Here is a 13349-nt window from a genome sequence, read left to right as displayed (position 1 = left end):
AAATGTGTACTTTCAATTATGTATTTTAAAAGGTTTTTTTTTAAGAATAAGCTTTAGGTACTGAAAATATTTGTTATAAGCATGTTGCATTTGCCAAAAATAATGTGTGTATTTATGTGTGCATCTGTGTGCATGTATGTGTGTGCATGTATGTTTATAATCATCTTAATACAAGCTGATATCCAGATTGCTTCTTTGCTCTTAACTCAAACCACAAGTCATGACTCTGCAAGGGAAGCAGTAGCCCTGACTTGCTCCTGTTAGAAGTGGTGGCTTGCTCCGTACCTCAAGGAAGTCTTGGAGGGAACACAGCTCTGAAGGTAACTGTGATCCAAGCCAGCTTAGGGGAGTGGTGATAATGAGACCCAGCTATCCCAACCACAGGGAAAGAAGTTGTTAGGACTCTTTCTGGCATGGTCAATGCCTTTGTATCTGTGCCTCTTGAAGTTATTATGAAATCTTGTGGGCTGGGTGGTGAATACTCATTTTTCTTTTCTTTCCCCCTTTTTGTTTTGCAATGTACTTTATTTTGAACTAACTGAGATGGATTTTTCTCTATAATGTAGAAAATTGAATTACAGGATGGATGTGTGATTGATTCATTTACATATTAACAGCAGCCATGTATGTGCTCAGTATTTTCTGACAGATGAAGTTAAAAAGAACTGAGATCTTGTGCCAGTTCTTACCCGCCACTTGCATTTCCTAAGGTTAAAAATATACTGTTTTAGATATGCGAAATTCATAGCAAATTATCAACTCTCTCTTGGAAGCTATAAAATGAGTCTTTAGCATTTTGCTGTTATTAGTCAATAATTACTTAGTACATGGAAAAAAAAGATATTTGCAAACTAAGTAAAGTATTTAATGGTATTGGCTACAGTTTATTGATCTATGCCATTTTTTTTTTGTCTCCACAGAAATTGGTCCAGTGACAATTACCACTGATCCCCAAAAATTTCAGTATGAACTCAGAGAGCTCTATGTTCAGGTGAGTGAAGTGGGAGACCCTGCATCTTTGGCTCACTTTCCTCACTTTAGAATCTGAAGGAAGCAATTGTTCTCTCAGGGGACTCAGCACGTGTCATGGCCTCTCCCCACCCGTGTCTAGAATGAATCAACAGATACAGAATGTGATATTCTAAGTCGGTTTGTGCAGCACCTACCGACACCTTTGCCCTGTGACAATGGGCCCGAGAAGTTGGGACAGAGGCTATTTGTCTTCTTTACAGAAACTCTTTACTGAACCCTGTCCTAGAAAGGTCCCTTCCCCTTGATACCAAAGAAACGGTTAATAATTCTTTCTCACAACATGAAAGACAGAACTAAGGTCATTGTGATTCTCCTTCCTCTGAATTGCCCATATAGAATTGTTGAGTGTAAATATCATATCGTGACTAGTAGCATTCATTTAAGTATCATTCTGAAGGCAGTACTTGGAGAATGCGTTGGTGTGTATTGTCCCTTTCGTGCTGCTTTGAGATTATCCCTAAACCCATTCATTAGAAGAATTGGCTTCTGTGAGGCCGTATTTACTACACTTTCTCAGTGGCTTCTGCCTCTCTTATCAATGGACCCTTTTTCATCACTTTCCAGGGTTCATCTAGACCACTGTTCAGAGTTTCCCCTCAGGGCTAGCGCCATGCCAAGTGACGTCAGTGTGTGTAATGGCCATCCTACCCTAGTTAAATACCACCTCCTCACTCCTTGACTTACCAGCCCATCTCAGTGGACCTTAACTGCGTTTCAGTCCTGAATTCCCACAAACGTCCTGAACCTTGTCGCTATTTCAAGCCTTCCATTTCCCAAATAACTGATTCAGGCATCTCAGTCTCCACCAACGCGCTGTCCATAGAGATACTGAGGCAGCTTCTTATGCTGCTTACATTTCTTTACACCCACCGGGAACTCCAGGCAAGTGGCTCCTATGCCTTCTCCCAGGCCATTAGATCTTTCCGTTTTTCACTTTCTGCCAATCTGAGTTCTGAGACGTATCATTTTAAAACATTATTTTGTCTTCCCTGTGCAGCGCTTTTCTGTTCCGAAGGCAAAACCTCATTTCTGAGTGACTTGACTGTCCACACTGTTCATGCTTATCCACCAGTTGCCAAGGGCTGTGACTGCCTCACAGCGTGGCACAATATGCCCCCTGCTCTGTGACAAAGAGGTAGTGAGATGAGAGCAAGCCTGGAAGAGAGAGCAGGACTCTCATGTGAAGAAATCACATTCAAGATAAGACTCTGAGTATTTTAAAGATTGTAAATTCTGCCAAGGGAGTGCAGAAGAGAGGATTTAAAGACAAGAACGGTCCTGTGCAAAGAGAGCAGCATATACAAAAGCCCCGGGAGAAGGATGAGGACACAGAATGGGGAGGACCTATGCAAGTCCCTTGAGGCAGAACACAGAGTCTGGGGAAAGGCGTGGCCCCAGAAAGGGATGAGAGGTAGATGGGGGGGGGGGGGTCTCAGACATTCCAGCCCATGGGAGTGTTTGATGAAGCCCCTGCAGGAGGGCGCGATGAAACCATGACCACCTTTCTTGGCCTCTCACAGTTCCGCTGTGTTTCTTTAGTTAGTTCAACCCCTCATTCCTTTTACTGACAATTTAAAGTCTCACTCACTCTCCTTAAATCTTTATTCTATAACTATTAGAAATCCTATAATAGTTGCTGTTTCAGCAAGTGTTCTATGCAGAGCAAGTGACTGACTTCGGTTTCATGCATAGGCACATAGAAATGAGGCCTTTGGTTTCCTTGTCCTTCATAATATTGTCCCTTTCCTCCTCCTTGACATTCCCTTTTCTCTCATCCCTTCTCCCATTTTTCTTCCCACTTTCCCCGTGCAACCTCCTGGGAACGCCTCTGACCTTCAAATTGACCAGCAAACATTGGGGTTCCTCCAGCTTTAGGAACTGGATCCCACTTTCTCCTTGTTTTATGGCCCCTCTTTAAGTAGAATTGCACGTGATCCCATTTGTTTTGAGCCTTAGTCTCTTTGGAGAAACAGATCCCCATTTTAATCTCTTGGGTGTCAAGGTGGCTCTCTAAAATGAGACTCAGGAATGTTCCTTGTACGGTTCTCCAAGCCTGACCCTTAACCCTCAGTCTCTGTCTCCTGTTTGTCAGCTTTGAAGATGTTGCTATGGCACTGTGATTAGCCAACCGAATATTTGATTCACTGTTAATACACCTCTCACCTGCCTCTTAAGCTAACTTTGGTAAAGTCTTCTTTTAAACTTCATAGATGTCTTTAAAACCCATTGAGTTTCTCTCTCCTGACACCACCCTAATTCTGATGACTTTACTGAACTAGTGGAGAAAAGCACCCAACTGATGTTTTTTGAATTTGCTCTGGCTTTTACTTTCAGTCCTTGAATCTGTAGATGGAAGTCTCAGAACATATCTCTGAACTTTGACCCCTGCTGGGGCTTCATAAATACTCCTCATAAGTTGGAATGCCTGAGACCTGTCTACCTCTCATCCCTTTCTGGGGTCACATGTTTCCCCAGGCTCTGTGTTCTGCCTCAAGGGACTTGCATAGATCCTCCCCATATCTGTTCCTCATCCTTCTCCTGGGGGCTTTTGCATATGCTGCTCTCTTTGCACAGGAAGTTCCTGTCTTTAAGTCCCCTCTCTGCACTCCCTTGGCAGAATTTACAATCTTTAAAATACTCAGTCCTATGCTGAATGTGATTTCTTCCTAGAGTCCTGCTCTGTCCTCCAGGCTCGTTCTTATTTCCTTGCCTCTTTGTCATAGAGCACATGCCATATTTACATCAAAGGAACATGTTTGATATCATTATACATCATACATTATTATTAAATCCTTGGAGTAAAATGCCTGACATGTACAGTATGCTCACATAGGTATTCGAGTGAAGTGATGGACAGATATGCCAGAATCCGCACATGAGCACAGGTCAAAACACATTTTAAAGTATTTACGTCTAATTCGTTGCAGTGTTTGGTGAACAGCTTGATTGAGAACGCTAAGGTTGCTTCTGTTTTGTGCATGTCTTGATGTGCATACCAAACTGAATTATAGTTCATGAATATGTAAATGAACTTGTGCAAGTATCCCAAGTATTCCTACGTTTTAATGAATTTTCCTTTTGTCACCTTCCCTATCAGTAATCATCCTCCTGCCCTTATAGCTTGTTGCTACAATAGTCATTGACTTGCTGCTTAATTCCTAGTCACTTTTTTCTCCCTTAGAATAGAAAAATCTTGTAAGCCGCCATGTGGTTGTTGGGAATTGAACTCATGACCTCTGGAAAAGCAGCTAGTGCTCTTAACCTCTGAGCCAGCTCTGCATAAGCAGGACAGTTGTGTAGCTTGGTCTGCTTAAGGCAGTAGAATCAGGATCTATCCTTGGTGCATGAGCTGGCTTTTTGGAGCCTATTACCTATGGTGGGAAACCTTGCACAGCCTTGATGCATGGGGAGGGGCTTGGACCTGCCTCAACTGAATGTACCAGGCTCTGCTGACTCGCCAGGGGAGGCCTTACCCTTTTTGGAGAAGGGAATTGGGGGGGGGTGGGTTGGGGAGGGAAGGCTGGGGGCAGGGAGCAGGAGGAGGGAAGAGAGTGGGATCTGTGGTTGGTATGTAAAGTGAATAAAAAATTTCTTAATAAAGAAAAAAAAGAATAGAAACATCTACAGATGTTGAAATTCTCCAGGAAAATAAAGTCTTGTAGAATTGTTTATCCTGCTAAGGGATTATGACTTGAGGAATTCCATTTTCTTGGTTGCCTCAGTCCCTACATTCACTCATTCTACTGTAAACCCCTAATGACAAGAGCCTTGTAGTTCTCACTGTAGCCTGTGCGCCTTTTGGGGGATTAACCAGGGTAGTAGGGTGTGGTTTACATAGCTGTTGCATAAATGAATGACACTTCTTTTAAAAAATGTTCATTAGCAGCAACATTATATCAAGATGATTTAAACTCACCGGTGCAAAGATGTCTTAAAAACCCAATCTCAGTGTTCAATGCATTGTAGAGACCCAGAAAGGCCACGTGAGGGAGGTTTCAAGCTGAGGACCTATTAGGAGGAGATCTGCTGTATTCACCTTCTTCTCTGTAAGAATACAGATGAACTCTCTTCCCAAAAGTCTGAAAAGACTGAAAATAGCTACGTTCCGAAGAAGACCTGGCACCGCTCTGCCATTTCCTGCCTCTCCCTGTTTGCGTCTTGAAGGATCTTCAGGGAGTGTCTGTGTTCCCCGTGCCATTTGTCTCCAGGGTGAAGGATCCTGCTTCCTGACTCACACCCCCTTGACTCTCTTGGCAGCGCTCTTCCCAACACCCTCTGGAACTGAGTCGGCTGCAGTCAGTGTCTAGGGTAGTTTGATTTTTACCTCCATTAGAAAAAAATCTCTTTCTCTTGGAACTGGAGCTGGTGTCCTTGTCTCTGGACATTTGCTCCGGGCGAGGCACATCTTATTATTATTATTTATTGCCGTTTTGTTTTGGCTTGTGTTTTCCTAAGATCCACAAGGGCTCAATTAGAATATCTTGTTGAGAAAGAAATCATATATTTAGTTTTTCCTTTCATTCAATACTGGGCACTATTACAAGCATCAAGGATACCATGGGAGTATTTTAATTTGAATATTTCTAGTAAATACTTCTTTTTGTTCAATTAAGGGAAAAAATTGTACTAAGTAAGGGCCAAATTAAAAAACAAAAAACAAAATCAACTTAGCACTTGACGTTTAATCTAAGATATATATACTATTTTCTCTTTGTTCTTTGTGTGGAGAATATTTTATTGTTTCATAAATTAGTATGAGCAACTAAGTACATTATATATTTTATAAAAATTTAATGTAGGATAATAGATTTTGTTTGGGGTTTAATTCCTGACCTCCCCCAACCCTTGCCAAATCACTGGCATCAAGCAAAGCAAGTCTCGATGTCTTATTAAAACTCAACTTGGACTTGTGGGAAAGCAAACATCAGAAAACATTCCTTTCACATCTAAATTGATTTTGAAAATAAAAAAAGGGAATTCAGTTTGAAGTACATTAAATACTTGTCCATTAACACTGTATTTGTCTTAGTTTATTTTCCCATAGAGAAATGGAATAAGGAAACTAAGCTAAACATTTCTAAGAAAAATCGACGAAAGTTACTACATTTAAATCATCACATTTATTGCATTAATTGTATTTTATTCCTTTCCATCTTGTTAACGGAGAAGTAAGTTTAAAGGCAACTGAACTTTCTCCCTGGGGAGAAGGAGGGGAAGACAAATGGTAACCAATGGTATTCAGATCACACAGAGCTTGGCAATTAATAAAGTTGTAAATATTCAGGGAAGAGTGCTGCCTTGGGTCACATTCTTTTTAAGAAATTATAAAGCCTGTTGAGTTTTAGAAAATATTATTGGCACTGTTATGCTTTTCAGTATTTTATCCAAATGTTTTAAAGAACAAAAAGCCCATTAGTCAAACATTTGAAATACCAAGAAAAATATTCCACAAAAATAATAACCAAGAGATGTCTACATAATTAAATGGCACTCACAACTTTCATATATATTGTTGATCCTTCTCCAGTGCAAAGTTCTCCACAGAACTTACTTTCTATTGTAGCATTTAATGGAATGGACTTTTAGAAAGCCCTAATGTACATGGGACATCCGTGTTCACCAGCAAGAGGAGAGAGCTATAGAAAGATCAGGGTGTTGTCTAATTTCCCTCCATCCTGAACAGAAGCAGAGGGCTGAGCAAAAAGGAACAAGTACAGCCATGAATGTGTGGGGGAAATGTTTGGTTGTTCCAGAAGAATGGTTGATACTAAAATCCTTTGCCAACAGAGACCAGGAAACACTATGGCTAAGCTGGCAAACAGTATTCACAAACGGAGGCCAAGATAATGCCAATTTTAGGAGAATTTGCTGTGACAGACAGGAAGCAACTTTATGTAACTTCTGGTATTCTAAGAAACGCAGCTGTGAACAAGTGTACTTATGACTTCTCTAGGAGTAAAGAAGAATGGCCTGTACTTTATTGTTTAATTTGGGGAAAACAATTTGATTAACGAGTCCAGTTTGTAATGCACGCGTGGGCTTCAGGGGCAGACTGTGGCGTCTGATGCAGAGACGGAAACGTGACTGTTGCTGCTGCTGCCTGTTGCGTTTCTTTAAGGGAAACAGTCTCCACAGACTTAGGACATTAATTTGCATTAGTTATGGAATGGATGCCCTGGGGAAAGTTTTGCAAGTGTTTCAAAGTCACTGTTTCAATTTAAAACTACCCGAATATTACTGTTTCCTCTTACAAATGAGTAAACACCAGTGTTGAGATATTAAGTGACAGTTGCCCAAATTTCAAGGACCAAGGCTGATCTCATTCATATATTCTCTCTCTCTCACACACACACACTATACATTTATCACACATACATAGAGATGTAATGTGTGTGTGTTTATATACACACATTTTATATATGTATGTAATGTATGTAGACATATATGTATATTTGTACATAACAATTAAGAAAAAGAGGTCATGAATTTGAAAGAGAGTAAGTGGGAGGTACATGGGAAGATTTGGAGGAAGGAAAAGGAAGGGGAAGTGATATAATTATATTATGATGTCAAAAAAATTATTAACCAAACCAAACCAAAACTGCGGCTTTTAATGCCTAAGCCAGCCTTTTATCGCTCTGCAGCTTTCCTTCCAACTATTGCTTTAAGTAACCTTGTTAATCTAATCAAATTAACGTATTTATTTACACAATTTCTCTTTTATTTTAGTTCAAAGCAGGAAAGTAGATAATTAAAGGCAGCTGGGGGTCTAGGACTGACCTTATCCTTATCAAAATGAATTTATCACTCAATTATTTTTGCCTCCATTCCTGCTTCCCAACTTCTCTTGAGTAATTAGCTTACCTAAATTACCGAGCAGAAAGTGACAAAATTAATTATAATTAGAAAGTTACTCTCTCTCTTCAGAAAATTTCTACTGAATCAGAGAGGCCAAGTTTATTTAAGAGTGATTACAGATACATTTTATGAAGTGTGATGATGATGTTGGTGGAAATTTTAGTATTATAATTTTGCTGTGGCCGATGAAGCATCTTGACAACTAGTTTGCGTCTTAGAGTTTTTGTTAGAGTTTCTGAAAGATGAAAAGTTCCTTGAGGACTGCTATGTGTCCTTAAGGGTGAATGAGAGAGACTGAGACTGGAGGGCACCTGTAGAAATGTGTGACTCATTTTCAGCTACCCATTCTGGTGCCACATCCAGAACTAAATGGATGATTATTTATTTATTTGTGTGTTTATTATGTATACAATGTTCTGCCTGCATATATGCATGTATACCAGAAGAGGGCACCAGATCTCATTATAGATGGTTGTGAGCCACCATGTGCTTGCTGGGAATTGAACTCAGGACCTCTGGAAGACCAGCCAGTGCTCTTAACCTCTGAGCCATCTCTCCAGCCCATGATTGATTTTTTTTTTTTAACGACCTTTTGGGTGAACATTGAAGGACAAAGATTATAGAAGCATATTCTGCTTGTTTGGAAAACAGAATTTACAGATGGCTAGACAGGGTTGGTGTGGATGGGAATGGGAAGTTTCTTGATCTTTCTTTCAAAGAGCACCTGTGTGAGACTGTTTTTGAGGATAAATGCATGATGCACTCCAAAATTTACATTTGAGTCTCCTGGTGAAAAACAACCCACTAACATATGATGCCTTGGTTCAGTCCATATATACCACTCAGCCTACCGAGAGGTTGTCTGTTCCCCACAGGAATGTATAGATCTGGTTCTGTCTGTTTTAGATAATGATTGGAAGTCAAAATGCTTCCTTGCAAAATGTAGGTTTACTAGAGTAAAGTGACAATGTTTCTTCTAATGCAATTAATATAAAGGAAAATTGAGAGATTTCTTCTCAGTCTAAATAGATCAGAAGCAATTATTTCTCCAAGAGACCTTTATTTTTATTTCTTGAATCTTGCAATTTCTTGAGTCTTGAAGATTAGTTTTGGAGCTTTGGAATTGGAATTGACTTTGAATATTGCCTTTGCAATTACCCTGTCAGATGTTTGGGTCCTTTCCAGAGTGCTATCAGTGCCCCAGACCTAAACAGTTCTAACTAGAGATTTCAGTCCTGGGCTTTGTCTGGAGATGACACCTGGGACCTGCATATAGCAACATCTGGGCGCCGCTGCTGATGCTGGAGCCCTGTATCTGCTCTCTTTGGCAGACACATCACATTACTGAATAGTAGTCTAGTCATCAGCTAAGTCCCTTGGGTTTCCACATATAAACTTTTAAACCAAGGCTCCATCTTTCTTTGTATGTGTTGATTTTTAATAATCCTCATTTGTCTACTGTATTATATATGTGGTCTCCATCTTAGCAGATTGTTTTCATTGGTTGTTTAATGACCATGAACCTTGTCCATATAAAACTTCCTCATGTGAAATCTTCACAAATTATAAACTTTTAAAATTATTTTTATTAGTAAAATGAATTGTACTAATACATTTTTTACAAAGCCATAAAAATGTGCAGTATAAATATCTATTTTATCATATTAGGGAAAATAGTCAATACTACAATCTTCATTGACTAACCTGTAATAAAAAGGATTACCAAGTGTACCACAAAGCATTCAAAACCTGCATGCGGGTGTTGAAGCAGAAGGAAGAGAGACTTCCACAGACAGCTAGAAGTGGCATAGAGGAAGGAGCAGGAGGCAGGGGCTGGGAGAAAATCGGGCTGCCCAAAGTAGGTTTTTTTTTTTTTCCTTTTCCTTTTCTTTTTTTAAGATTTATTTATTTATTATGTATACAGAAGAGGGCGCCAGATCTCATTACAGATGGTTGTGAGCCACCATGTGGGTGCTGGGAATTGAACTCAGGACCTCTGGAAGAGCAGCCAGTGCTCTTAACCTCTGAGTCATCTTTCCAGCCCCCACCCCCACCCCCCACCCCCACAAAGTAGGTTTTGGCAGTATGAATGCCCAGTCTTTAGTGCAACAAATGATGGCTGCACTGGTCCTGCCCGGCTGCTTTCTGGGTCTTGTCTTCTGAGCACATGTGGCCATCTAGGAAGCATGAGCAAAGATCCACTCCATCTAGAGAACTCTTGTCTTCATTCGATGGGAAAGAGTTCACAGTAAAACAGCGTAGAATCCTTGAAGAACAAAGAAAGAAATTCTATGAGAAGCAGAGAGAGCTGCCGAGGATGAAAACTGGGATTACCAAAATATCACTTTCCAGCTTCACATTTTGCCTGCAGTCCAGCCTGTGTACCTCTACATGCCTTGGGAGTGAGGTGGTGTACTACCACCTCAATGGACTACCTGCTCTTACAACTTGTGAAATAAGAAAAAGCCCCTGGATTATGGGAATATTAAAGTACATACTTTTCTTAATTCTTCTTTAAAGTATCAGGTGCCTGAAACATCATATATTCTTTATGAATATTTGAATCATAATAAACTTATCATCTTCTGGGACTCAACAAACTCTGCTTCACTTACTACAAAAGTTCCAACAAGTTCTAAGATCACTTGCAGATGAGTTATGTTCTTGACTGACAGTTGACAACCTAGAAGCATGGGAATGGTTGTTGTTACTTAAGGCATCCCACACAAAGGTCAGTCACTGAGGCTTTAATGTGAAACCCACCTTCTTTAAATTTATTTAATCATTTATTTGTAGCAAAGGGTAGCATATTGGGTATGTGGCATTCCTGGATATGTGGCATGTATTGCTATGGTTTGGGAACTCTGAGGCTTCTTCTTGTCTCTGAGGACATCCTTGCCGTATTTCCTACCAGGGATGAAGAGCAGCGCATGTGCCTGTGAACTCTGTAATTGTTCAGATTTATTTTAACCTTGCTTTGGACACAGCTTAGAATTGTATTCAATATAACCTAATCATTTCCACATGTGCATTATCTTCTCTTGGTCTAGAATCGGTGGTGATATTTACACCTGAGGGTTATAAAATATTGATTCATTGAAACTGAGTTTCACATCTAATTTTCCATGTAAAATGGAAACTACACAACTAAGACCTTTTCAGCATGTGGATTCTGTGCCGGGGGGACTATAATCTGACTTTGAGATCAGGCTCAAAATTCAGCAGAACAAAATTATGATAGAATAAGGGTAAGCATTGTAATTCCTTTACAAAGTTCTTAGAGTTGAGCATGGTGACGAAGGCCTGTAAATCCAAATATTACGGAGGCCCAGGCAGGAAGATTACAAATTAAAGGACAGCTGACGCCGTATAGCAAGACTCTTGTCTTTAAAATGAATCATTTTGGAATTTGTCAGTTTTTGACAACTTTGAGTTAGAAAGGAAGGAAGGAAGGAAGGAAGGAAGGAAGGAAGGAAGGAAGGAAGGAAACTGAAGCCAGATTCACTGAGAATAAAGACAAGGAAAACTGAACCGGACTGATGAGAAGCAAGGCAGGATGGGAGAGCCCGCTCTGCAGCTGGCTTGCCTTGTCTCTTGACCTTTCACTTGATAACTTCTTCTCTTTAGGGTTTGGAGAGAGCCCTCCAATTTCTCTATCTCCTCGGAGGTCAAAGGTTCAGTTTATTTCAGCGTTCTTCCCACCCTGTTCTGTATTTAGAAAAGACAGTGAGACAATCTGTGTTTTATTGCTTCCTCCACTGATAAGATTTCCATTCATTGTATAATCTTGCTTTCCAGGAATTCATTATTGAACATAACTGTAACTCTGAGACTGTGGTGTTTTCAAAGTTTATTCCAGAAGCAACATTCACTGTTGAAAGGTCACATGCTTCTAATTTGTTTTCAGTAAATATTTTTACATCTGAAGTATCTTCTGCAACTTAACAAGTTGTAGCTATCTGTAAAATTATAAAGCCAAAATGAGGCTCAGAAGACTGAGAAAGAATGCTCCTACTGCTATTGATTAGTTATAAAGTTCAAGGAAAAACTCAAAAGTTCATAAAAGCAGACCCCTTCTATCACATGCTTTGGGAATTGTTCAAGTCGCTGTATCGTGTAGTTCGTCTCTATGCTATCTTTAATTTGTGTAGGTGCATGTTTCTGTGGCTTTGGTGTTATATTTAAATTATATAGTCACGGTTATTTTCTCCTGTTAAATATTAAACTTCACTGTATACCAAGAGGGAAAAAAAGAGGGAGCACAAAGAGGAGAGAGAGAGAGAGAGAGAGAGAGAGAGAGAGAGAGAGAGAGAGAGAGAGAGACACAGAGAGAGAGAGGAGGAAGAAAGGAAAAGAGTGAGCAAGAGAGCAAAGATGGAAAAAAATCTCATATACTGCTTATAATAAACATGTGTAGAAATATAGGTACACATATATGTACTTGCATGTATATTTCTACATGGAAGGAAGCATGAGTCATAATTAAACTCAACAAGTACGACAATTTGAGAAGGAACCGTATTTGGTGGGTGCCCTGAACAATGAGAATTTTCTTCCTCTGATTGACAGCGTCTGAGGCACACCTCTGCTTTGTAGAAGAGAAGTCAACAGAAGTTTCCTAGAGTTGGCCTCAGTCTTTGCTTCTTCATGTGATAACTTTGTGGCTTGGGACGGATTTTCCACAATTTAGTGTTTTGTCAACCAAATATGTTAAGAATAACAGAAATGCTGACCAATTAAATGTAAAGAAAAAGTAATACAGTGTATATATCAATATTGTCTCAGTACTTAGAGTAGCCATCCATTGAATTAATTCAAGTAGAGAGTATTAGTATAAATAAAAGTGTTGGTTAAATTAATGTGACTTTTCATAGATTAAGTTCCATGATGCAAATTCTTTTGTGGTGTATTTGTTTATATTTTCTTGTGCTACATTTTTTTTGCCAACCTTATGTTATTTTTGAAAAATCCAATAAAAGACATAGATGTCTACACAGGAGTTTAAAACATTGACTGAGATACTGGAAACAGTTAAGTAATTTTTAGCATTTATCACTACAATTTATAGTGTCAGTTTTTCCTCCTATTGGTTCCATGAGTCCAGATAACACAAACAGATAATTACTGATAGTTTTTAATTCAAATGTGAAGTGATATATTGTATTAGAGGTTTGTCAAAAGTAAAATGTACCTATCAACCTTTGATTTAAGACAAAAGTTTTATTTTTTAAACTGTATAAAATCATTGTGGGTAAAAAGAAATCACATACCCAAATTAACTAGACCCAAAGTTAACTAAATTAACTTTTGTATAGTTGGAGTGGCCTTTTGAAATGGAACTGTGGAGCTTTTCACTGGATTTATATTTTCACTGTCAAATAAGTTCTATGAACTTATCCATCACAAAAAAGAAAAATCAATAACCAAGTTCTAACTAGAAAGACAATTGTTTTTCTTGC

At 39.3% G+C, this 13349-nt stretch overlaps 1 protein-coding gene across 2 annotated transcripts in view; it reads left to right on the top strand.

Annotated features, from left to right (window-relative positions):
- The window catches only part of Hmcn1 (hemicentin 1), a 442580-nt gene that overhangs the window by 110829 nt on the left and 318402 nt on the right, over window positions 1–13349 (top strand). For both annotated transcript variants that reach the window (XM_052737150.1, XM_052737149.1), the window contains exon 2: window positions 921–991. In XM_052737150.1, the coding sequence (XP_052593110.1) occupies window positions 921–991 (71 nt within the window). The remainder of the gene's footprint in view (window positions 1–920; window positions 992–13349) is intronic.

This window comes from Peromyscus californicus, unplaced genomic scaffold, assembly GCF_007827085.1.
Source record: "Peromyscus californicus insignis strain IS unplaced genomic scaffold, ASM782708v3 Scaffold_14__1_contigs__length_90479793_seg_2, whole genome shotgun sequence".
Taxonomy (NCBI): Eukaryota; Metazoa; Chordata; class Mammalia; order Rodentia; family Cricetidae; genus Peromyscus; species Peromyscus californicus.
This window is presented reverse-complemented; position numbering and strand designations above follow the sequence as displayed.